The 27,260-nt window shown below is 46.1% G+C and overlaps 1 protein-coding gene across 1 annotated transcript in view; it reads left to right on the forward strand.

The window, feature by feature from the left end:
- The window catches only part of VWA3B (von Willebrand factor A domain containing 3B), a 632,585-nt gene that overhangs the window by 497,684 nt on the left and 107,641 nt on the right, over positions 1–27,260 (forward strand). Inside the window, exon 29 of the mRNA XM_029603312.1 lies at positions 27,084–27,215. Coding sequence (XP_029459172.1) covers positions 27,084–27,215 — 132 coding nt within the window. The remainder of the gene's footprint in view (positions 1–27,083; positions 27,216–27,260) is intronic.

Genomic DNA, 27,260 nt, shown 5'->3' on the forward strand with positions numbered 1-27,260 from the left:
GGCAATAGTAAACGCATCTCATCCCCTAACCCAGTTCTTTCCATTTTTGCCTCAGAAAGTCGCAAAATGCCACATCTGTAAAAAGACCTGGACTTATCCTCCATGAGAAAAAAATCATTTCTAACTTCTTGTACCTTCAAAGACAGAAAGACTGGAGTTTGGTCTAATACCCTTAATTAAATGAGACATCAACTTCCCACCTTTATTCCCAAACGTATGAAATTGAAAATGATAGTAATTTATGGAACTTAATGCTTTCATATGCAGCAAATGATTCAAAGTGGTCTGAGTATTATCCTTATCCTTTTTAGTTTCCTTAGACAAAGATAGGATATGCTCTTTTTTCAATGCCTGCAATTCCTTAGACAAATGTAAAATCTTCAATTTTCTTTGTTTTCGTTTACCCGCCACATATGCCATTATTTCTCCCCTCATGACAACCTTCCTGGCTTCCCAGAATGTCATCAGTGATATCTCCAGGCTCTGAATAAATTCCTTGTATTCTTTCTGTTTTTGCCTCAGAAAATTGCAAAATGCCACATCTTTAAAAAGACCCGGACTCATCCTCCATGAGAAAAAATAATTTCTAACTTCTTGCACATTCAAAGCCAGAAAGACCAGAGCATGATCTGAGATAAGACTATCTCCAATAGTTGCACTTAAAATCTTAGGAAACAGCTTCTCAGAAATAAGAATATAATCTATCTTAGAGCAGCTCTTATGAGGATTGGAAAAAAAATGTACTCTCTCTCCAGGATGTAATATGCGCCAAATATCCAATATTCCCAATTCCCTCTGTAACAAATAAAACCCCCTTACTATGTTCTTGGGAAGCAGGTATCCTAGCTGGTCTACAGTCTTCCACACTGCTAGCCACTATGTTTGAATCACCCCCTAACACCAAGAGATGTTCCGGATAACCCAAGAGGAAAGAGATAACCTCTGAATAAAATTCAGGAGTATATACATTTGGACAGGGCCGGTGCAAGGGTATTTGGCACCCTAGGCAAACCTTACAGTCTGGCGCCCCCTCCCCATACACAGTTTTAAATTATGCATTTATAACATATTTTACATGAACAATGACATTCTGAGGTAAAATTAATATACAAGTTGTTGTGATAATTTCATGCACTGTTGTGATGCCAACAAGAAACCTTTGCATCTTGGAATTCATATGGCATCATACCTATTGTGATATGTTTTGGCATGGTCCTCCCTTATCAACACAGTACTATCTGCCAACACTCAAAGAATAACAACCCTACCTATGAAAAAGAATACCACTAATATTACACCAGAATCTAAAATACCAATACACCTCCTATCAGGAAAACAGAACAGGCTAAGCTACTACAGATCCCTACAGAGAAACCACATGCTAAAAGAATGCTTCATCTCAGTCTTTGCATGCAGAACACAAACCCTCACCAAATACAGAGTAAAGCCACATAAAGTATAAATAGAAACGTGCAGACAAAAACTGAACTATAAAACGCATCACTCCAGACTCTATACAGTGTAACAATGGAAAAACAAAAATTTCACCATTCCTCGTGAAACAAATCAATAAAATAAAGATATATAAATCATTAATCATAATTATAAAATCATACAAATAAAATAATTTCAAAATAGCTGATGAATAGAATATCCAATAATTAAAGACTCATGCAAATTTTGAAAGCTTTACAAAACACCAATAAAATATTTCAAACAGCAGACACATCACATACGGTACTACCCAATAATTAAAATGATAGTCAATCAAGAAAAATGAACTTAAAAAGCCACCTTTACTTACCCTCTCCAGCAGTTCTCCTACTCCTTTCCCTTGCAGGCCATTCCAGAAGCAGCAGTAGCTGCTGAAGCTGTCCTCACAGACCTCTTACTTAAGGACCACAACCAGTCTTTTCTCTCTCTCACACACATACCAGTCACACCCTCAGGACCAGTTTCTGTCTCTCACACACCAATCTCTCCCCAGCCAGTCTCTCTCTCTCTCTCATACACACACACACACACCAGTCATCTCCCTGATCAGCCGTTCTCACACATACACACGTCACCTCTCTGGCCAGTCTCTCTCAATCACACATGCTCTCGCTCTCTCTTACTTACACACAGGCTTTCAATCACACACATGCTCTATTTCACTTACACACAAGCTCTCAAACACACACATGCTCTATTTCACTTACACACAAGCTCTCAAACACACGTTCTATTTCACTTACAAGCAGGCTCAATCACACACATGCCCTCTCTCACAGCCACAAGCCAGCCAAAAACATGCTCCATCTCTCTTGCGCACACACATTGACACACACAAACATCCTCCCTGCCTCACATATACACCACACACACATACAGAAGCACCCTCCCTGTCTCACATACATATTACACTCTCACAGAAGCACCTTGCTTTCAGACTTGCAGCATTTTTCACTTTTACTAAAAGTGAAAGTGATGCTCCCAACTGTTAAATAAGAAAACCACATTCCTATCAAAAGGCGAAATGACACCCTTCCTTCAGGTTCTGTCCTCCCAAAGGACAGCCACCCACATAGTACAGCTTCTCTTGTTTTACGCCTCCAGGCAATAAAGTAGTGTCTTTCTTCAAACTATCAGTCGTATGATTATTCATGTGGGAGATATGGAACAGAAAGACATCCTTAGTCGGCTTCCCTTTTAAATGGGAAGATTCCAGTCTTAGTCATTTAAAAATATACATTTTCTAAAGGCTTAAAAAAAAAAAGCAAAACCATTTCAGGTTCTATTCTAGTCTTCATGCTTAAATTATGCTTCAAAAAAAAACAAAAAACAAACCCCACCTGGCATCAGTATCTTAAATTTGTGATTTTGCTGAGATGAACATTTTAAATACTTTAATTTTTTTTGCTTTAGTATTTGTCTCTACCCACTTTGTTAAATTTTATTTTCCAGAAGAAGGATGCTTAAAATTCAGTAATTTTCTTTCATCCAACTTTTCAAAAGTTCAGATATACGTATTCTCATATTACATTTTTTTAAACTGGCAGCTTCCTTTCTCACATACACACACACTCACAGAAAGAAGATCGGCGCCGAGACTTAGGGGGCACCGCGGCAGGCAGGCAGCCAGCTCCCAACTCGCCCTGCCTCCCCCCGAGTGTCAGCCTCCCGACACCCCCCTAGTGGTCCAGCGGAGGTCCCGGGAGCGATCTGCCGCTTCGGGGGCCTCAGCTGCCACTAAGCAAATGGCGCCGGTGGCCTTCAGCCCCCCTACCTTGTGACAGGGGCTACCGGTGCCATTGGTTGACCCCTGTCACATGATAGGATCTGAAGGTAACTGGCGCCATTTTGCTTAGTAGCCGAGGCCCCAGGAGAGGCAGATCACTCCCGGGACCTCCGCTGGGCCACTAGGGGGGTGTCGGGAGGCTGACACTCGGGGGGAGGCAGGGCGAGTTGGGAGCTGGCTGCCTGCCGCGGCGCCCCCTAAATCTCGACGCTTGGTCTCCACCTAGGCGAGTCGAAGGCTGGCAGAATTTTGAAAGGGCACTTTTTTCCCTTTCAAAATTCTGCTGCCTGCCGCGGCGCCCCCTAAGTGTCGGCGCCCTAGGCACAGGCCTAGCTCGCCTAGTGGTTCCGCTGGCCCTGAATTTGGAGCATACAAATTACCAATGACATTTTTTCCCATATAGTTCACCAACCAAAAACAAATACCAACCTTGTGTATCCTTTATTGTTTTATGTATGGTGAAAGGACAATCTTTATATATAAGGTTAGCTACTCCCTGCTGCCTCCATGAGTAGGAAGTATAGCATTAGCTACTGCTCCCTACCCAGTCTTTTTGTAGCTTACAATGTTCAACATCAGATAGATGTGTTTCCTGGAGACATGCTATGTTCACTTTATATTTCTTCAACACTGCAAGTAATTTAGATCTTTTCACCGGAGAGTGTATTCCATCTACATTCCATGATGCAATTTTGAGATCACCCAGCATCCAATAAAAATGGCAATACTCCCTGCAATTCAATATACGAATTGCCTGACGAAACCTCTATAACCCCCAACCTAGCCATAGAACAACTTCCTCACTAGTGATCCTTCTAGACTTACATACTACCCACCACTGCAATCTGTCCCTACACCAAACCTTCTTAGTCCACCCAAGCCCCCACACTCCAGAAATCTTACCGTCTTCCCACTTCCTTCTCCCACACATCTCGCTCCACACACACACATCAGCCATACCTCATACATACAAGGAAACCCTCTCCTCCAAGCTCTAAGGGACTTCCATCTTCCATTCCCCAGCGTCAACCCATTTTGCCAGAGATCAGGAGATGGGCCAATGGGCCCATGGGACCCCCCTCCCAGAATCAGCTTTCCACTTCTACCTCCTCTTTTCCCCTTTACTTTTATGCAGCCATAAAGCCGAGTACATCCATACAAACACACTCAAATAATCAAACATGTATGGAACGTTTATGAATAAACTTGTTCTTTAACAGTGATAAACATGATAATCATGATAGTCATGAAAAAGTGGATCCTGATCCTGAGAACTGTTGCTCACATTGTCTGCCAAGTCTAAATATCATATGTAATAAGTTCCTCTACTAGCAACTTTGCAGACAGGCTCTGAGATGTTGGATGTCTGACACTTCGATTTTCCATAGTTCAGCAGACTCATCTTAAATTATGAATTAGCAGCATTCCAGCAGTTGGAAAAGCCAATAAGTTAGTTGTACAAACAATAGAGAGAGTTTTGACAAGATCCTTTCATCTTCCATCATCAGCATCTGTGAGTTTCCTCTACCTCGGGTCCACTTTTAACAAGGTTGTATTGCTCCATCTGAAGGGTTACATGAATATTCCTGAACTGACAGGAAATGGCAATACAGCCAGCGCTATGGATAGGCCTCGATTGCACAGATAAGAAATTTCATCCCCGTGGCAACAAGGATAGTTCACCACACTAGTATCTCAGCTCTTCCTGTCATATTCTGATCTTCTAGTGCTCCAGCATTCAACCTTTTCAACGCTATGACTCAGTTATGTAGCCTCTGGAGAAATTTGTGCATCTGCTCTTTGTCATTCAAAAAAAGAGTTTTTCCATCATGCTGTACGTGCAGCTTGGCTAAGAAGAGCACTGAAAATCGCATATCCCATTTTTGTAATTCTGCGCATATCAGTGATAACTCCTTACGCTGGGACACCACTTTGGCTGGGTAATCATTGAATAAAAGCACTTTCGAGTCTTCATATTCAATATGTCCCTTCACTCTGTATGCTCTCATTATTTTGGTTTTATCCACCCAGTTTAACATGCGGGCTATAACTGGTCTTGGCCTGCTGAAGGTATTTTGGGCTGGATCTATCCTTTGAGCATGCTCATAAATAGAGTCACTTATCAGCTCAGTAAGGCCCAACTTCTCCCACAACCATATTTTGAAAAGAGTTGGCAGGACCTTTTCTTTCACTGCCTTCGGTATACTGATCATTCTGATGTTGTGGTGATTATGATTTTTCAAGCTCTTTCAAGCAAAGCTGCATTCTATTTCTGAAGTGCTGCAATTTGTAAGTCTACTTGTGTTGCATGATCTTCTCTAGCTGAGATCTGACTTTCCACTTCCATCATCCTTCATCCATGTGATTCCAGTCCTTCCTTAATCTTATCAATCGTGGGCTAGAGCTTGGACAAACGATCTTCCAGAGTTGCTGAGACACTTTTTGATATAGTGAGTATCACCTCATCTGATACCATTGCCAAAACGTTTTCAGCTTCTGGCCATGATGACTCCAACACTATCTTAGACTCAGATGCAGACACACGTGCCTTCTCATGGGTTATTTTGGCTGGTTTTGCGCTCATAACTCAATTCCGTCACTTGAAAAAAGTTCATGCACATCCACCTTATTAGATAATAAAATATTCTCATTGATCTGCTCAATTTATGCTATTTAACCAATGATTATCAGAGGGGGGTCCTCGGAGCTCTTCACCACATGTTTGTTCAGACCTCCGCCATTACCAGAAGTCTGCAGGCCTGATTCTAAAAAAGAAAATCAGCTCTACCGATCAAGTGATGGAGCAAAGGATACTGATTTGTGATGTTTGCTACTGTCTGGGATTGAAATGTTCTCCTCAGATGAATCATTAGAAGAAGAATCCAATACTTTAGGCTTCCAAGAGCACCTGTTTCTGTTCATCCATGAATAGAAATCCCTTGGAATAGTCACCTTCATCCCATCTGAACTAGTTAATTTTAATTGATTTTAAATCACTGGAAAATGTATCTCTACCTGACTGATACTGAGAAAATTGGATGCACCATGGGCTTCTCTGCCCATGGTGCATCTGTTAGCCATTCCCCTTCCTTCATCTGGCCCAGTCTTCACCGTCTCCACTTTCCCTTCCCATGGAGAAAGAGAGTGTGATGATTGTCTTCATTAACAATCTTAAACAGGGAAAAAACAAAAACCTCAAATCTTCCAAAAATAGCTGTCTCAAACAGCTCTTTCCCCAAACAGTCCTTTTCCAAAATCAGCAGCCTTACCCACTGTTCCCTGGTTCTGGGTAAGAACAGCCAACCTCCAATGTCCACAGCAAAGGAAATCTGACCACACTGCATAACTGGGCTTAAACATCTCCAGAACATCTCATCAAACTCATCCCTAAAAATCCTCACCCTTTGCTGTTTACTGGGCACAAAGTTGAAAATCAGAAACCTAGCCCTTCAAGACCCAGGGGCTCGTCTGTCCTTCACGATCTGGATCACAGGATTTCAATAGCAAATTTCCTTTCTTCAAAAATCTCCAAAACTCCAAACTCCTTGGTCAGTCTCCTGGGAAGTAGCAAAGAGCCTTCTAGATCAGTTTGCCAGAGAGCAGAAAGACCTCCTCAGTTGGTCAGGCCACCAGGGCAACATAAAGACCTTGTGAACGTGCTCATGGTGGGTGAGGGGGGGGGGAAATTTATATCCATGAGACACATCCCACAAAAAGGTGGGGCAAAAGCAAGAGGAGGATTCAAAAAATGCAAAACTCTAGAATGCTGAAACAGGGTGAAGCAGTAGCAGATGCTACATAGATATATGGCCCTAAGGTTGCCAGCTGGCTCCAGATTTTCAGGACAGGTTATCCCACTCCTGGTTTTACCCCTTTGCATGCTGGGACTTATTCTGATTTCCCTATTGCATTCGCACAGAAAAGCAAGACCGGATCAACCTGTCCTGAAAATCAGGAGCCAGTTGGCAACCCTATATGGCCCCATGATCTCCTGTGATGCTGTGGCAAGGACCATAAGATCAGATTTGCCAGAGACCAGGGGCCTGGTGTGGGAGAGCAGTGGCTAGCTGGAGTGGCTAAGCCAGCCAGGCACATGCATGTAGATATACACACTTCTTCCCCGCCATGCACTACCTGCCAGGAGGAAGAAGAGATGAGCAGCAGTGCCTTGGACTATGTTTTTCTCCTCTGCTGCTCAGGGCCCGACTGGCACTTTGAATTGCATGGTGCTCTTCCTGACTGAAAACTCCAGGTAGATCCCAGGCAACTAAAGGAGGAGGATATGGCTTGAGGCACTGCCAATCACTGCCTCCTTCTGCCAGCCCACACTGATGTTGGTGGATATTAGGAGTGTTTGGAGGGAGATTGGGGAAACTGGCAGGGGCACTAGGGGTGAGAAGGGGCAATTGGCTGAGGCAGCAGGGATGGTGAGAATCAGCGGGGTGAAGGGGAGGTGAAAGGCAGTGACTCAGCAGGGGAGATTCAGCAGGGGTGGAAATCAGTGGATGGATGAGAGGGGATGGAGCAGAGTAAGGGTACCGGCTGGGAGTTGAGAGGGTGAGACAGGAAACAGTTTGGGGGAGGGGAGGCAAGAGAAGGGAATTATTAGAACCAAGGGTGGGTGTGAGTATGAATGATAGAGGAGATCCGTGCCAGGGTGCGTGTACGAGAGAGGGAATCCTCCCTCCCTCCCTCCCTCTCCCTGTCCTACATTGCCCCCTCCCTATGCTTCCTCATTTCCCCCTCCTCTGCTCCTTCTTACTACACTTCCCATCCTTCCTCCATCCCCTCTCTTCCTAAGTCCCAGAAACCCCTTCCCACGCCTTCCCTCTCTTTGATCTTCCTCCAGTCCTCCTGCAATCTTTCCCTCCTTTTCTTCCTTCCATCTCCAATTCTTCTTTCCCTCTTGCCTCCTGAGATCCCTTCCCCACTGATCACCTGTCTTCCCTGCATCAAAACCCAAGGGAAGCATTTTAGCATGAAAATCTTTTTTAGTACAAATCCTACAATAGTGAATCACGTTAATTGAAAATTCAATACGATATGCTACAAGAATTCTAAAACAAATCATGTTAAGTTTATAGCAAGTCAGGGTGAGGAGGGGGACAAAATGGAGCATGCAAGGGGGAAACAATACCCCCACCTGTCCACACTCACCCCCCACCCTCCCTCTCCCTACACTTACCCCCCCTGCGCCCTCACACACAGGGGGAGGGAAGGATTACAAAATGGACAAGGAGGAGAAGAGTGTGCACATACCCATGCACAGACAGGGGTAAGAAGAGTGGAAAATAATGCCCCCCCCCCACACACACACACACTCACACACACGCAGCAGGCTGGAAGGCTACAGGGTGGACCGTATGAGAAGCAGGAGGACAAAGGATAAAAGAGCGCGCACACACACACACACACACGCACACACACACACACAGGTGAGGAGAGGGGGAAAGAGTGTCCCAAATCATACACACACACACACACACCTCCCCGCCACACACTTTGAGGGGGGGCTACAAAGTGGACAACGTGAGGAGGCAGGAGGTCAAAGACAAGAAAAGAGTGTGCAAACCCCCCTCCCCTGCGCACCACCACAGACTAGGAGTGTGTGTGTGTGGGGGGGGGCTTCTGCCCTTCCACACATACCTCTCAATATATACACACCCCACCCCAGTGGGGTTTTCAAGCAAGGGCACAGCCCCTAGTTGTTATATAACAGAAATGAGGAGGAGTAATTCCTATCAGCGGTGTGGCACAACTTTGCATATCTTTGCAATCCAATGCATAACAAGTATGTAATTATTAGACTCTGAAGGGGCTACGTCTTAACGCCTGCACTGAATACATCTCATATGGTAATGGGATACAGTGTAGACAGTGAAATGGAGGGCAAAGTAATGCAACGCATCGGTGGTGCTCTGTACTTGCGACATATTGCCAGTTAATACACATGACAAGTCTCTCTCAGTGACAGCTTAATTTCACCCTTATGAGGAGACTAAAAAGGCGTTTTCTTTTTGAATAGGGATCAAAGAAATGCTGTGTCAGTGTAGACTGAGAAGCAGAGTAATGGGAACAGAGAATTCTGATTGGTTCCAAAAGTTCTGATGTGATGGGAATGATTATGAAATAGCTGCCTCAAATTAATTTGTCAGTTTAACCCCAGGCATTATCTAATGCAGAAAACTGTGTTTAATATCCAACATACTATAGGTTTGTTGTTATTCTTTCAAAATAGTGCGCATGTTGTTTCAACATTTAGTGCATGCTATTCGGTTTTTAAGTGAGCACAATTTTGAAACAGTGTACGCTAAAATAAAACAAAACTCACCATAATAAATATGCACACCCTTCTCTTTCCACAATTCACTACTCTTCTTCACCTCCTCCCTTCAATCACTCTCCTTCTCTGTGTTTTCTCCTCTCCCTCTCCTCTTTTCCTCACATGCCCTTCCCTCCTTGCCCTTTGATTTCTCACCTCCTCCTTTGCCTTTACTGCTCCCTTTGCAGCTTGGACTTTCTCATCCTGGAAGACTGCATCAGTCATTCCACTCTTGCCATTGTGCGGCTCTGTTTTCTTTGGCTGGTGGATCCTGGGAAATTCCACAAGCCCTCTCATCACCATTGCCACAGCACCAAACCTGAGGTTTCTGGTGGATCAGCTCCATCCCCAGCACTGGTAGCTAGTGCTGCTCCTCAACCTCTCTCCACTCTGGCTGCCAGCATTAGCAATACTCTTCCTTCCTATTAAGGCCCCAGAAATGTGGCTACCACCTGCATATGCACAAACGTGACTCCATTCTCACCTGAAGCCCTAACATTTGTACAGAGCTGCTGCTAGTTTTTTTTGCTGCCCTGTGCAAACAATTACTGTGCTGCTCCCCCCCCCCCCCCACCCCCCAATTCATCTTGTCTCTAGCCCTGTCCTGGGCCCGTCAAATAAAACCCATCTCCCTCCTGCAATCTATATTTTTAAAAACTGACATGCTCACATCCACCCCAGAAATCCCTGCATTGAAAAGGGTATTAGGTACCCTAGGCAAACCTTACTGCCTTGAACTCATGCCACCCACCCACACACACTCCCATACCCTTTACAGACACACACAATGAAATTATGGGTTTATAACACATTTTACATGATAAAGAACATTCAAGAGTACAGTCTTCAGAAGCAAAAATATCACAACATGTATATTATATTTACATGTAACACTGTGGTGCCAACCAGAAAATTCTGCAAAAAAAAGACACTTGGATCTCCTATGAAATTAGGAATGTGAGCTTGGTCTTCAGAAAGCCATGAACAAACAAAATTACCATTACAATATAGTAAATCTCCCATACCAAAACAACCCTAACAGCCTTATATATGAAAAGGCAACACTGCACATATTTCACAAGGCCCTAGAACACCAATAAAACTCTTATTAAACGAGGCTGCTATAGATCCCTACACAGAATTTACATGCTAGCAAAATACCTCACCTTGGTCACATATGCAGAACACAGAGAAACCCTGAGCAAATACAGAATAAAGAGATCAGAAAGTATAAAGAGAAACGTGCTGAGAATAACTGAACTGGAACCCACAACAATCCAGCTTCTGTATGCAGAGGAACAATGGAAAAGCAGAAACATTACCATTCGGAGTGGAGGATGCCGAGGTAGCTGATCATGGTCCCCGATTTTAAGGATTTTCTTACTAAGAAATGGGAGGAATATTCTTACAATAACCGGCAATCTATAGAGATCCCTGTTCTTTTCTGGAAAACTACCAAGGTAGTTCTCCATGGGGAAATTATAAGCTATACTATTAAGAAGAAGATGGAATTAGATAGGAACATTTTGTGTCTCACACAATTAACACACTCTTTACAGCAGCAGTTATCTTTTGATAAGACCCCCTGTCTTCAGAAACAATATTGGATTGCCCATAAATTGCTTAATAATAAACTGCATCAGAGGGTGCTCTCTTCTATTTCTCATTTAAAACAGGTTTTTTTTCTCTATGGGAACAAACCCGGTAAAATGATGGCAAATTTGGTTAAGGCGAAATTTGCTTCTTCCTTTACCCCGAATATTGCTGGTCCAGGGGGAGTGATGTATACCTCCCCTCAAGCTATTAGTGAAGCCTTTCAGCAGTATTATCAAACTTTATATACCACTGAAGAGGCACGCAAGGATAGTATGCAAGATTTCTTGCATAAGATTCAAATACCCACTTTAACCCCTGGGCAACTGGAGTCTTTAAATAAAGCTTTCCATGTGGCAGAGAAACGGCAGGCAATTCAGGAATTGTCTGCATTGAAATCGCCAGGGCCAGATGGTTTGATTGCACATTTCTATAAGACCCTGAGTGGCCATGTTGAGGTGAGCCTTAAACCTTTATTCGAAACTATAGTACAAGACCGATGCATGCCTGTTTTCTTGAAAAGTGTCAATATTATTGTCTTACCAAACCGGGGAAAGATGAAACACTGGTTACTTCCTATCGCCCTATTTTACTGCTGAACATTGACAATAAGCTGTCTACAAAAATCCTTGCTAATCGTCTGAAATATATTTTACCGGATCTCATCTCTCAAGGCCAAACGGGGTTTGTGTATGGGAGACACAGTGTTACATGTTCGGAGAGTTTGGGCCTTGGTGGAGAATTGGCAGCGATTGGGGATTGTTGATCCGATACTAATTGGATTTCATACCAAAAAAGCTTATGATAGGGTCTCATGGACTTATCTACAATACCGTCTTCTCTCTTTTGTCTTTCAGGGGTTTATTTGAGATGCGATCTCTGTGCTATATTCTAATCCTGTGGCTCGGGATTGGGTCGACAATTATTTTTCGGCCCTCACCTTATATAGGACGCTTATGTGATGTCATCGGGGGGCGTCCGGCTCGAGGTTCCCACCTGGGCCCTTTAAAAGAGGGAGCGTCGGCCGTGTGCGCTCTTAGGGGCGGGGCTGAGGACGCAGACCCCCCTGTGGGAGCTCCATAGAAAGGCCTGTGACAACAGAGGCGTTCGGGGAAGGGCACTGGGGATGCCGAGAGCTGGCTGCAGGAGCTAGGGAGGACGGAGAGGAACCTGTGGAGGGGAGCCCGAGGTGGGCAGGCTGGTCACGGTACCAGCGCGGCCGGGAAGCGCAACAGTACCCCCTCTTGACAAACCAGGAGGTTTTTGTCAAGGATGTGGTGGGAGGGCTCCCATGAGTTCTCCTCTGGTCTGAAGCCCTCCCATGCCAGGAGGTATTCCCAATGGCCTCTTCGGCGGCGAACATCAAGAACCTCCCGGACTTGGAGGATGGCCTCAGGTTCAGCCAAGAGCTGAGTGGGTGGTGGCCGTCTCCGAGACAGCCAGGACTAGGGGTTTGAGCAGGGATACATGGAATGTATTGTGAATTCCAAGGACTTGCCGGCAGCTTCAGCTGGTACGTTACAGCCCCCCACTCAGTGTGTAGAATGGGAAATGGTCCCACATACTTGGGGCCAGTCGTGAGAGGGCAACCGGAGGCGGATATGCCATGTGCTGAGCCAGACCTTTTGACCCAGCAAAATACTAGAGCAGCCCAACAGTGGGTTGTCCGTCACCCATTTGGCATGATCGGTCGCTTGACAAAGGCAATCTTTAACTTGGTGCCATAGCCGGCAGATGGTCTGAGCCGTTGACTGCGCTGCAGGAGATGGCACGCTGAGTGCCGACAAAAACCACCGCAAACGGAGAGGTCCCAGTGGCGGATGCGACATGGGTGTTGTGTGACAACTCTGCCCATGGGAGAAGATCAACCCAGTTGTCTTGTTGGTCATTAATGTAAGACCGGAGGAAGGTCTTCAGGGAGCGGTTGGTTCTCTCGGCCTGACCGTTAGCCTGCGAAAGGTAGGCGGAGGTCAAGTTCAAAGTAATATTGAATTTTCTGCAGAGGGATCTCCAGTACTTTTCCGCGAACTGAGGGCCAAGGTCCGAGACGATCTCTTGCGGCAATCTGTGGAGACGAAAGACATGATTCAGGAAGAGTCAGGCGAGTTCAGGAGCTGACGGTAGGCCGAGTAAGGGCACAAAATGGGCAATTTTGGAGAAACGGTCTATTATGACCCAGATTACGGTGTGCTCCTTGGAAGGGGGCAATTCCACAATGAAGTCTGTAGAAAGACTAGTCCAGGGTTCTATGGGTGCCAGAAGGGGTTGAAGAAGCCCCACAGACGTCCAGTGGGCGGTTTTTGTTGAGCACAGACAGGACAAGAGTCTACATAGTTTTGGGAGTCCTTTATCACAGTGGCCCACCAGTAGTGTCTGCGGAGCATCTCGAGGGTTCGGACCCGGCCTGGATGGCCAGCTAGAAGAGAGTCGTGGGCCCAAAGAAGTACTTGCTCTTAGAGGTGGTGAGGCACCACTGTTTTACCAGCAAGCATGGTGGTAGTAACTGCAATGGAGATGCAGGCCGGATCTATGATATGAGCTGGAGTTTCAGGCGTATCTTCCGGCTCTACAGTGCATGAGAGTGCATCAGCATGGAGATTCTTTTCAGCCAGGCAGTAGCATAGTTCAAAATTGAACAGTGCGAAGAAGAGGGCCCAGCGGGCCTGTCTTGAATTCAGTAATTGAACCATATAATCAGTGTATATGGTAAACTTGTGCTGGGCCCCCTCGAGCCAGGGACGCCACTCCTGGAGAGCCAATTTCACGGCCAGGAGTTCATGGTCCCCAATTGTGTAGTTGCGTTCAGCAGGTGAAAACTTGTGAGTGTAAAAAGAGTATGGAACAAGGGCTCCCTTAGTGGAGTATTGACTGAGGACCGTCCCAGCGCCAATGGCAGACGCGTCAACCTCAACTAATGAAGGGTTGGTTCGGTCTGGATGGTGGAGACATGGGCCGGTATGGGAGGCCTCCTTAAGTGCCTGGAATGCAGATTGGGCTTTAGGACTCCACACCTGGAGCTCACATCCCTTCTTAGTCATGGCGGTAAGTGGAGCGGCCAGCATGGAGTAGTCTGTGATAAAGTGTCGGTAATAGTTTGTGAATCCCAAGAATCTTTGCAGGGCCCGCAGGTCCACCAGCTGAGGCCAATTATGAATACCTTGGAGCTTGTCCGGGTCCAAAGTGAACCCTTGGCTGGAAATAATGTAACTCAGGAATGGGAGACCAAACTGCTCAAAAAGGTATTTTTCAAGTTTGGTGTAGAGATAGTGGTCCCTAAGTCGCTGAAGAATGGTCTGGACATGAGAGTGATGGGATTCCAGGTCTCTGGAAAAGATCAGGATGTCATCCAAATAGACTACAACGAAGGAGTTTAGGAGGTCTCAGAAGATCTCATTCATCATCCTCTGAAAGATGGCAGAGGCGTTGCATAGCCCAAAGGGCATTACTACATATTCATAGTGTCCATCCCATGTATTAAATGCAGTTTTCCATATATCCTAGGTTGAATGCAGACCAAATTATAGGCTCCATGTAGGTCCAACTTGATAAAGATATGAGCCCCCTGGAGCTGATCAAACAGCTCACTGATGAGCGGCAGTGGGTATCGGTCTTTGTGGGTGATGGCATTCAGGCCTCGGTAGTCAATACACGGCCTTAAGTTACTGTCCTTCTTCTTCACAAAAAAGAACCCTGTGCCCACAGGGGATGTAGAGGGCCTAATGAAACCTTTGGCTAGGTTTTCCTTGATATAAGCGGACATAGCCTGGGTCTCAGGAAGTGAGAGTGGGTAAGTTCTGCCCTTGGGAGGTGTGCTGCTGGGTAGTAGTTCGATTGGGCAGTTAAACGTCCAGAGAGGGGATAAGATGTCGGCTTGCCACTTGGAGAAGATGTCTTGGTAATCAGCGTAGGGTGTAGGTAGCCCAGGAAGGGGCGTGGATGTTAGCACCAGTACGGATGGGGACACCTGCCATAGACAACGGGTTTGGCACTGAGGGCCCCACTGGGTAAGCAGGAGCGACTCCCAATTGAAATGTGGAGAGTGCAATTTTAGCCATGGTAGACCAAGGACAATGGGGTTTACTGACAGTTTAGGATCAGGAGGGTTATCTCTTCTTCATGGAGAGTCCCTATGGTCAGTCAGATGGCTAGGGTGCAATGGGTGATGCGATCAGGTAAAGGTTCTCCATGGATGGAGGCAATTCGCAAAGGCACCTCAAGGGGTTGAGTAGGAATTTGGAGTAGTGTAACCAGTTCCTCAAGGATGAAATTCCCTCCAGCCCCAGTATCCACGAGGTCGGTGGTGGAGAAGGAGTGTGCCTCCCAGAGGAGGGAGACAGGCAGCAGAAGTTGAGGGCTGGTAACTGTAGTGCCCAAGCTCGGGACCCCCGTCGGGCTTAGGCTCTGGAGTTTCCCGGATGCACTGGACAGGTCTGGATTAGGTGGCCAGGACCCCCACAGTAGAGGCAGAGACCGGATTTCCATCTTAGGAGATGTTCCTCGGGAGTAAGACAACCGCGGTTTATTTGCATCGGTTCTTCCTTTGGTGGGGAGGCTGCCGATGATGCCCTTGATCTGGGGCTAATAGACCGAGGTGGTTCCAGGGCCGGTTGTCGGCTGGCTTTTACTTCCCGGTGCCGTTCCGGGTGATCAATCCGCCCAACTAAAGTGATGAGGTCCTCCAATGATGAGGGAATCTCTCAGGCTGCCAATTCATGTTTCAGAGTGGGTGACAGGCCCTCGAGATAGAGTGCCGGCAGGCAGTCTTCCTGCCATCACAACTCCATAGCCAGGGTTCGTAACTCCACGGTGTATTCTGAGAGGGAATGGGACCCCAGGCAGAGGTGGAGGAAATGGTGTCCGCCGACCGCCTTTTGGCCTGGGTCATCGAAGATGTGTCGGAACGTGGAAATAAATTGAGGGAGGTGCTGGAGTACGGAGTCAGAATGCTCCCAAAGCGGGAAGCCCATGCCAGGGCTGTCCCTTCCAAATGAGATAAGATAAACGTGATCTTCGTCACTTCATCTGGGAATAAAGAAGGCTGTAATGCAAACTGCATGTAACACTGGTTGATAAAACCCCTGCAGAGACGAGGATCTCCATTGAAACGGGGAGGAGCTGGGAGGGCCAGCAATGCCTGTGAGGGCGATGAGGCAGAGGAAGCGCTGTTAGCTAGAGTCCCTGGGTTGGCCATGGCGGACTCTTCGAGTTGAGACCTTAGACTCTCTACCGAGGTGGCCAATGCCTCAAGGGATTGTTGCTGCTCCCAGACACGAGTATCCAGGCCTGGAACTCTGCTGGGTCCATGGCCTTGGCAACCTGTTGTGCTGGAGGTGGACCCTTGGCCTGGCACAGGATTGGTATGGCCCTCTGAAGGTTCCCAGAGGGCGCCTGCCTCCAGGAGGTGGAGCACACAAGGAGACAGAGGCTGGATGGAGCTTCACCAATAACAGTCCGGGGGCTCCGTGGGTTGAGCCTTGGATTTCCCGTCCGCCTGGGTTTAGATGGGCCTCTGAGGGTCTCCCGGAGAGGTACCAGAGCGGTGTACCCACCAAGAGCAAGGGTGCGTGGCTAGTGGAGAACAGATGAGCTAGACCGGAATGGAGTGTACCAGAGACCACTGGAACGAGACAGGAACTGAAGGTCTTCTGGTCAGGATAGGCAGTACCTAGTGGTCTAGCTTGTGGAAGGCCGCAGGCAGTGTCAGAGCAGGCAGACCTAGTGGTCACAGGAGAAGCAAAGAGTGTCCGAGTGGAGCGCTAGGGTCAAAGCCAGGGTATCCATCCGAGGGTGGTCAGCCAAAGCAAAGGTCAGTTCCAGGTATCATTCTGAGTGAGTTCAGTAGCAAGCAGAGGTCAGTTCCAGGTATCAGTCCGAGCACGGTCAGTAGCAAGCAGAGCTCAGTTCCAGGTATCAGTCCGAGCGTGGTCAGTAGCAAGCAGAGGTCAGATCCAGGCAGTGGTTCAAACGTGGTCAGAGGCAAGCCGAGGTCAGTACAGTGTATCAGTCAAAGAAGGTACAACCTGGGTAGTGGAACAGGAATCAGGAACAGATGCTGGAACACAGGAAGGAACGCAGGAACAAGAACAGGAACAAGGAATGCAGGAACACTGGAACAAGCACAGGATCAAGGAACGCAGGAACACAGGACGGCAACTAGCTTCACACAAGTGAGACGACCCATTTGCCAAGTTGAGGAACTGAGGGAAGGCCCTCGCCTTATATAGAATGCTTACGTGATGTCATCGGGAGGCGTCCGGCCCGAGGTTCCCGCCCTGGGCCCTTTTAATGGAGGGAGCACCGGCTGCGCGTGCGCCTAGGGGCAGGGCTGAGGATACCGAGGACGTGGAGCCCCTGCGGGAGCTCCGTAGAGAGGCCTATAAAGCAGAAGGCGTTCGGGGCAGGCACTGGGGACGTCGAGAGCTGGCTGCAGCAGCTAGGGAGGATGGAGCGGAGCCCTTGGAGGGAGCCCGAGGTGAGCAGGCCCGGTCGTGGCACCAGCGAGGCCGGGACGCACAACAATAAAGTAGAGAAAACTACCTAAATGTCTATTTCCTCTCCCGCACACTTGTGATTATAACTGTATACCCCAGTCCCCAAATACCAAATATTAAAATAAAAAAAGAATTTTCTTTATCTGTATCTTACCAAGCAACCAGCCTTCACCATATTTCCCTTCTATGAATTGCTGTGCCAGTGCTGACTGAAACAAGATGTAGGAATCATGGCTGCTGCCAGGGAATTTTGCAACCATGCTGAGTATCTATAGGTTAGCATTACAGACTACTTGCACATTGAGGGAGTGGTAATGTTTACGATTCCGGTATGCCATCTCTCTTCCATGAGGAGGGGTAAGAGCCACATGGGTACAGTTGATCGCTCCCATCACATTTGGCATATTAGCTATGTCAAAAAACTCCCTCTTCATTTGTTGCCACTCCCAAAGCTGCTATGGGTATCTAATGTAGAGCTTGACCCTTCTTAGCATGGCCTTCAGTACCTGGGTGAAGTGACAGGATATGAGGATTGCGCCATGCCAGCCACCACAGACACTGTGTTCGGGAATGAACCAGTGGCCATAAAATGAAGGGCTCCGAGCAGCTTCACCAGGCCTGGGACAGCATGTCCACATTCAGTGAAGGGATTAATATTCTCCCTGAGCTCTTCATACAGGCCCATGATAGCCCTGGAACTCAGTCTATAGGTCCTGATGACATCATACTCAAGCATCCCCAGAAGCATTGTCCTTAGATGAAAAACCCTCTGCCTCCATATACTTCTGCGTCCTAATCCAGCCTGAACAGCCTGCTCAACATGAGCCATTCTCTCCATCTGCACCCTCTGGCAGTGGCGTAGCTAGACAATTTGGCACCCGGGGCAAGAGACTTCTTCGGCGCCCCCTCCCTCCATCCATCAATGATTTGCATTGAAATCGGTGCTATTTTTCTGCACTCATTTTTATGAGCGCGCGTGCGGCAAGAACAGGTGGCTCCGCGGGATGTATTTTATTTTTTATTTTCCAGCAGAGGGATTCTTAAAATTTAGTAATTTCATCTTTCATCCAACTTTTCAACAAAATCAGCACAAAAGTTGAGGTATATGTATTATCACACTTCATTTTTTTAAACTGGCAGATTCCTTTCTCACATACACTCACACACAGAAGCTCCATTCCTTTCTTACATATACATCACATCACATACATATACACACACACACACACACACACACAGAAAGAAGATCGGCGCAGCCGGTCTAGCTGATCATGTGGCTGAAGAAAGGAAGATCGGTGCAGCCAGAGACCAGCCGCCGAGACTTAAGGGGCGCCGCGGCAGGCAGCCAGCCCCCGACTCTCCCTGCCTCCCCCCCAGTGCCACCCTCCCAACGCCCCCCCTTATGGTCCAGTGGAGGTCCCGGGAGCGATCTGCCACTCCCGGGACCTCCACTGGACCACTAGGGGGGTGTCGGGAGGGTGACACTGGCGGGGCGGCAGGGTGAGTCGGGAGCTGGCTGCCTGCCGCGGTGCCCCCTAAATCTCAACGCTTGGTCTCCATCTAGGCGAGTCGAAGGCTGGCAGAATTTTGAAAGGGCACTTTTTGCCCTTTCAAAATTCTGCTGCCTGCCGAAGCGCCCCCTAAGTCTCGGCGCCCTAGGCACAGGCCTAGCTAGTCTAGTGGTTCCGCCGGCCCTGAGGCAGAGCCAGGCGTTTTGGCGCCCCCTTAGACCCGGCGCCCGGGGCGGCCGCCCACCCCACCCACCCCTCGCTACGCCACTGCCCTCTGGATCCTCTGACTCCTGTCATGACCTTCTGCTGCAGTGACCATTCTTTGGCAAATCCGCAGGATATACCACAGCATCAAGAACAGCTGGACACAATCAGAAATCTCCATCACTGAAAAGACATGAGCTGCATGTATACACAACCGCACCACACCAATATAAGCAATGGAAAAATAAAGTTTTGAAGAAAAAAAATGGCCCCCCAAGTCGGCGCTGACACTTAACTCGGGCCCTGACCATGGTGGTAAAAAACCCGTATTAAAAAACCCACACTAGCACTAGCGTGGCTCCCTGCATTGCCTATGATTAGTTAATCTCCTCGTTTGCATGCATTTGTGCAGGAAAAACCGCAGGTCTGTAAGCATGTTCGTATGCGCTTTTTTTTCCCATGCACAAAACCCTTATTACATACCTATACTAGCCGTTAAGCCCGTAACAACGGGCTCGGTCCGTTTCCTTCCCACTCCTCCCCCTCATTCTCCCTCCTCCTTCACTCTCTCCCCCCCTCCCTCTCACCCCCCTCCTCTCATCCCCCTCCCACCTCCCTCCCACCTCCCTCCCTCCTCTCATCCCCCTCTCACCTCCCTCTCACCCCCTCCCTCACCTCCCTTCCCCTCCCCTCTCTCCCTCCCTCCCTCTCTCTCACACCTCCCTCCCTCTCTCACCTCCCTCTGTCACCTCCCTCCCTCTCTCACCTTCCCTCTCACCACCTTCTCCTCCCGCTCCTGCCGGCAGATCTCGGGGGGGGGGGGGGGATCACTCCCACGCGCGCGCGGCTCTGCTTCTCCTGCCGCTCCTGCCGGCAGATCTCGGGGGGGGGGGGGGGTGTCACTCGCGCATGGCGCTGCTGCTTTCCGCGCGCGTGCTTCTCCTGCCGGCAGATCTCGGGGGGGGGGGGTGTCACTCGCGCGCGGCGCCTCTGCTCCTCCTCCCGCTCCTGCTTCGCAGCCGCCGCCGCTCCTGCGGCCCCACCGCCATGTTTTTTGTTTCGGGCACGCACGGCTCTGACCAACGTGCTGGCCCGCACATGCGCGGTAGAGCTGCTCTCTACTGCGCATTTGCGGGCCGTCGGTCAGAGCCCATTTATAAGGTAGATAGGGCATTGCACGGGAAAACGCGCGTACAAACATGTGTACATGCTCGCACAAATCCGTGGCAGCTTCAGCGCACCTTATTACATCGGTTCTCTGGACTGTTTCACTTACTCTAATTAAAAGAGAAAACTCTTGTTAATGATAATGTTATATTTTCCACTTCCTACAATCACCTTTCCCAAAACAAGATTTGTCTGCTTAATGAATGTGTGAATCTTTTTTTATCATTTATTTTTTTCAACTTTATTTAATGATAAATTGAAAGGGAAATGTGAAATTTTAGTCTCTCTCTTTCAATAAGAATTAGAAGGAAGATGAAGATTAAAAATATAGACATAATAATCTTGAAATTCTAAACACCCCTGTGGATAGATATTGTATCTACAGTGTCTTCACCATTCCCAAATTATTGCTTACTATTCATCCAACAATAGTGGCACATAGTTGAAAATTGAATGCAATATACTGGTTATACTGTAAACAGATACGATAAGACTTTGTCTTGAGCATCGGTATATTAAAAGAATTTAACTAACTAAATAAATAAATACTACACAGAATTCTGGAACAAATCCATATTAAGGTTTAAAATAAATCCTTGTTGTCATTGAGTCAATGTCCAAAAGTGACAGTGTTTTCTAAAAGTGTTCCACTGAATTATGCCGAAGCAGATTATAAAATACCAAGCAAGTTTGGCAAAGAATCTAGACAAAGAAGAATCTGCAGGACACACTCCATATTCCAAGTTCAAATGTGTAGAAGATTATGATCAGTAGTTTCAGAGATACTAGGTATAACCCTACCTAGGGTCACTAAAGAGTTTGCAGGAGGGATCCTGCTCTCTGCGGTTCAGTAAGATGTCAGAGAGCTTTGTGCCTGCAGAATTCTTGCAATTTACAAGTAATCCTTCCTGATAAAGAAGGAGGGGTTGGAAGGGATTAAAGTGTCCTCTAAATCTGAGTGATAGGATAACATAGATAGGGTTGGGTAATAATAGGAGGTTCATTTCCCCAGAAGGGAAGGGTTTGGGAAAGGAGATAAAGGTTGCTTCAGCAGGCACTGCAGGGAAGGAAGAGATTTGAGCTAAGAGAGGGCGAGAGACAGTAGTGACAGTCCAAATTGACTGCCCAAAAGAGAAAGGTGTTATGGTTGAAGACTTTGCTACTCAAGATCACTGAGAGCCAGCCAGCCAGCGGGAACTCAGCCCTAGAGATCAGGGGTGTTTCTTTCCTGGAGAAGCCCTAGATGATTTTTCAAGGATTTCCATGTCTGAGGAAATGTTACCCTGAAGGCCTTGGGTTAAAGACTTTAGTTGTATTTCACTATTGAAGAAGATTCCTATTGGAAGAACACGGAACTGTTTCTATTTTAGCATTTGAAACTTGAAAACCCTTTTTTGAATTTGATAAATACTTTTTTTTTCTTTTTGGAACCAACCACCCATGTGGACCTTGAATTAACATAAGAACATAAGAAATTGCCATGCTGGGTCAGACCAAGGGTCCATCAAGCCCAGCATCCTGTTTCTAACAGATGCCAAACCTGGCAAGTACCCATGTGGACCTTGAAATTTGGTAAGTCTCCCCTTAGGCCTCCCAGAAGATTTCTGGTCTTCAATTGGTGATCTCTGGTGTACTAAATTTGATCCCAGGGCTGCAGTATTATCACTCACCACTTCTGTGGCTTCCAAAAGTGACCCCCATGAAAGGTGGCTCCCAAAGGTGACCCCCATGAAAGGATATACCACATCATCAAGAAAATATACTGGAAGACACAGGAGCACAGGAACGCAGGTGACCCCCATGAAAGGAATGCAGGAACACTGTTCCAGTGTTCCTGCATTCCTTGTTCCTGTGCTTGTTCCTGCGTTCCTGTGTCTTCCAGTATATTTTCTTGATGCTGTGGTATATCCTGCGGATTTGCCAAAGAATGGTCACTGCAGCAGAAGGTCATGACAGGAGTCAGAGGATCCAGAGGTTACACAAGTATTCTAGTACAGATAATGATACACAAGTAATCAAAGTTTCTCTTTCAACACTGAATCTTTTTTGTATTGCAGTTGCAAATAACTTAAAAAAATATGAACTGGATGAATACTTTCTAGCATGATACTGAAAAGTTCCTCTGTCTTCAAGGAAGCTTGCCAAAACTCACATATCATCATCATCATATGAATGGAGTTTGTGCATTCATCTCATTATGTCTGGGTAGCCTTCCAAATACCCAAATGCAATTAAGCTATTTCAAATAAGATGGTATAAGGGAGTTCTCTTTTAAATATTGATAAACTGAAATTGAATCCTTGCTCCTAGTGATCTCATGATATAAACCAGGCCTGTCAATTACATAGTGGAACATTTCTATTTTACATTTATATAAGACTCCAAAACAGTTTACATCAGTACATCAGACATTACAAAATCCACAGTAAAATCCACAATTTAAAAAAATCACAAAATATTCGACACAACAAAACCCTTATATATTCCAAAACTCTCAACCAGAAGGGCAGGACACAAGCTATCCCCAAACAGCAACCCATAATTTAAAAAAAGTCTTACACTCATCCTCCCTGATCCTCCTAGTTGCTCCTTAAGGAGTTCCCAAAGAGGCAACCTCCTTTGGTTAACCCTTTGGGCAGGCCAGCTGAGAAGGGCCCTGAAGATGATATTATTAGAGACAGGGCCTAGCCGACCAGGGTTCCCCATTTGGAAATTGGCTGTAGGGCCAACAGAAGCAGCAGCGGAAAGGCTACAGAGGGCAAACGGCTGCCTGGTCCTTCTCCCTCTGTACAGACAGAGCTAAAACCATACACCAAAATGTTCAAAACTGTGAGAAATGTCAGTGATATACTGCGGAAATAAAGGTTAATAAAAAATATAGATAGGGTAATAGCTTTTTATCGGACTAACAATAAATTTCATGACTAGCTTTTCGGCATTACGTTCTCTTCATTGGGTCAAAACAAAATGAGGAAGGAATATAGATCCCAAAAGCTAGTCAAGAGACACATTGTTAGACCAATAAAAAGATATTACTTTATTTTTTTTTTTTGGTTTATTAGCCTTTATGTCCTTGCTTTCAAGTAGACTAACACAGCAACCACTCTACTTTATCCAATTATATCTATATGTATAAAATTAGCCATACTGAGTAGATGTCTTGCTTCACTCTTTGCTTAAAGATATAATCATCCAATATCTCTTTGACTCTGCAAACAAGTATTTATATTCAGATATTTCATTCAGAAAGACAGAAAAACATTTAATAAAAAAGCTGGGAAAATGAAAAGATTCTTTTCCTACATAAAGCATGTGTAGACCCAAACTACCTTCAGACTTTTCTACAGTGAAAAGCTGTTTAATCTTTAAGTAAATAGAAGATATTATTGCTGCAAATATTGTTCATGGGAAAACATGCAGTGGAGGTTTCTTGAAGTAACTGTGTTCTCTCCTTTTTGTCTTCAATGAACGCAACAATTCAAAAAGGTATATTCAACGAAACATGCCTATAAATCTTGCACTGCTCTCTTCACTTCCTAATAAACACATGAAAATCCTCTACTACATATCCCAGTGAGCTAAGCAGGACCCTACTGGGCATCTCTGGAAACAAAGGGCTTGATTCTGCCAAACTCAGATTATGTGTAAGGGTGCATATGTGTGAAAATATCTGCCTTTTAGGGCTTTTTCCCAAATACTCAAGAAGATATTTGGCTATCGCTGAACAAAAATATAGGCATGCCTGAATAGTGGCTTCCATAGACACTCCAAACATTACTCTCTCCCCTGTCACCCCCTCTCTCAACTCACCCTTCCACTCTGAGCACGGGTGGCCAACTCCAGTCCTCGAGAGACAGACAGGCCTGGTTTTCAGGCTATCCACAATGAAGATGCCTGAGATAGATTTGCATACACTGCATAATCATTGTGGATAGCTTGAAAACCAGGCATTTTTCTGGGTCTCATGGACCAAAGTTGGCTATCACCAACTCTTGAGAATTTTGGAAAGATTCTGCCAATGTCTAGGAAGCAGCTGCACCCCAGTAGCTGCTTTTCCTACAAATATATTTACTCCTGCATGAAACTGGAGTAAATGTGACTCAGCGGCTGCTTATTTGTTTCCTCTTCATTTTTCTCATTCTCTCCCCAGTCTCCCCTCCTCTTATTAACTGTTCCTTCCTCTTCCTTCCCCCTGACACACAATGCCAGAGAGTGGCACACAAAGACATTTTACTTAGCATGCCACCAAAGAAGAATGCCATGGGTCTAGGGCACCGGAGTGTCTATGGTGACCACGCTTCCTACGCGGCATGCATTTTAGACTGCAACAAATTTATTTTTTTTTTTCAGTAATATGAGTTAACCAAGCCCACGACGACTAAACTATTGCCTGAGGAGAACAATCAGGAAAACTAAATCTTCTTTCCAACAATCGTTTTTCCCAGCATTGGAATGAATGGAAAGTAGAAAGCAATTTTATTTACAAAACTGACATAAATACCAATGAACACATATACAGTGGAAGCCATGCCTCTTTTTCACAAACTGAAGCGTTTTAAAAGGGGCCCACCTGGATTTGGATTTTAGATTTCATTACTTGCCTTTCCAAATAAGAGCTTAAGGTGAGCTATAATCAGGTACAGGAGGTACTTAACCAAGCGACTCCTTTCTTCTTCTCACAGTAGAGATGTACAAACTCAACAAGATATTGTGAACTGTCTGCATTCCCATTGCATCTGCAAGGCCAGTCTTCCATCTATTAGCTGAGATCACTGCACTCAGTTGCAGAATCAATACACTAAATCTTAGTAGAATCTAATTATTTAAATAAAAAAGATAAAATATTGCAATATTGAAGCGTTTATACTGATTTGTTCCAGGTGCAATTTATAGATCCTGGCGTGCAATTTTCTAAGCATGCCAGGAAATTACTTCAAAGTTATATAGATTTATTTATTTATTTATTTATTTAAAATTTTTATAGACCGACATTCATCAGGGATATCACATCGGTTCACATTGTAACGCAAACAGACGCCTGGGGAGGCGTTTTACATCGAACAGAGTTATATCAACAATTTATAACAAATTAACAAAAGAACAATTGAGGGGGGGGGGGTAAGAGGGGGAATATAAGGAGGGAAAGTAACATTGAATGTTTAAATGTTAAGAATAGGCTTTACTAATATATATAAAATAAAATAATATTATAACAGTATATACATATCCAATATGAGGCGATGACATATTAAATAAATTTGAGTATAATTTGAGAGGAGAGGGGGGTAGAGGAACCTAGGGGGGGGGAGAGGGAAGGAGGGTAGAATGTGTAGGGATTAAATGAAACGTAGGGGTAGAGAGATGGGGTAGGGGGGAGGGGAATGAAATGTCATAGATGAAATGTCACAGACGTTCTTTGCATACCTAGGGCTCAATTTTCAAAATGACTTGTGCGCAAACCTCCCCTCCCCTGTTTTATGCATGTAAGTGGCATTTTAGAAATCAGAGCTCCGTGCAAAGAGAAGGGTGCACGTAACTCAGATTCCTGTGTACTTTTCTGCAAACTGAGAAGGGACATTCCCAGGGGAGGGGGAGCTGGCATCAGCACAGAGTTGCAACTTGTGCACATAGGGGTAGATTTTAAAACTAATGCGCGGGCGTACATGTGCACGCGCTACCCAGTGCATGCACATGGATGCCTGATTTTATAACATGCGCGAGCAGGTGCGCGCATGTTATAAAATCAGGGGTTGGCGTGTGCAAGGGGATGCACATTAGTGCAACTTGCGCGCGCTGATGCCCGCGGCCTTCCCCCGTTCCCTCCCAGGCCGCTCCAATTTAGGACCGGTCTGGGAGGGAACTTCCCTAACCCCTAATCTAACCTTCCTACCCCTATCCCTTCCCCTAACCTACCCACCACCTAGCCCTATCCTAACCCCCCCAAAAAAAATTCTTACCTTTTGCACCTGCTTGAAGCAGGCGCAGGTTGCGCACGCCAGCACCCTGCCGGCACCCTGCTGGCGCACAATCTCTCAGCACAGCAGCAAATGAGCGCTGTGCCGGGGACCTCTAGCTCCGCCCCACCCCCAATCCGCCCCTTTCCCAAAGCCCCGGGACTTAGAGAGGTCCCGGGGCTTTACGCTCGTCGCCGGACCTTTTTAAAATAGGCCCGGCGCACATAGGTCTTTGAAAATCTGGCCCATAATTTTTTTGATTTTAAAACGGACAAATAAATTATGCCCTGCTCGGAGCAGGTTAACTCTGTAATAGGTAATTTGTGTGTGCATTCGGCTGATTACTCAAGGATTTTTCAAAGTGAACTTGCATGCATACGTTTTGCTTTGAAAATACTCGGTAAAGTTATCCTCCTCACGTCTTTTCTTAAGGACTTGTTGGATGAGACCTCTGTTATATTTGCAGATGAGGTTTAGCTATAAAGCTGCAGAGAGTACAGTTTAGCTACATGCCATTCATGAGAAAATTATGTTTTTCATTCTCATTTTCTACATGAGCAGAAAATTCAGGAGCATCTGAAGGAACTGGCATACCTGAAGGCTCACCGGGAAAACTGTGAGTCAGGAGAGGAGCAGAATGAACTTATAAAGCAACAAATGGACCTTTGGCAAAAACTTAAAACATTGATTCAAGTTAGCAGAGCCCAAACTAAGGCAAACAAAGATCCGACAAAAGGT

The sequence above is a fragment of the Rhinatrema bivittatum genome, chromosome 5, assembly GCF_901001135.1.
Source record: "Rhinatrema bivittatum chromosome 5, aRhiBiv1.1, whole genome shotgun sequence".
NCBI lineage: Eukaryota > Metazoa > Chordata > Amphibia > Gymnophiona > Rhinatrematidae > Rhinatrema > Rhinatrema bivittatum.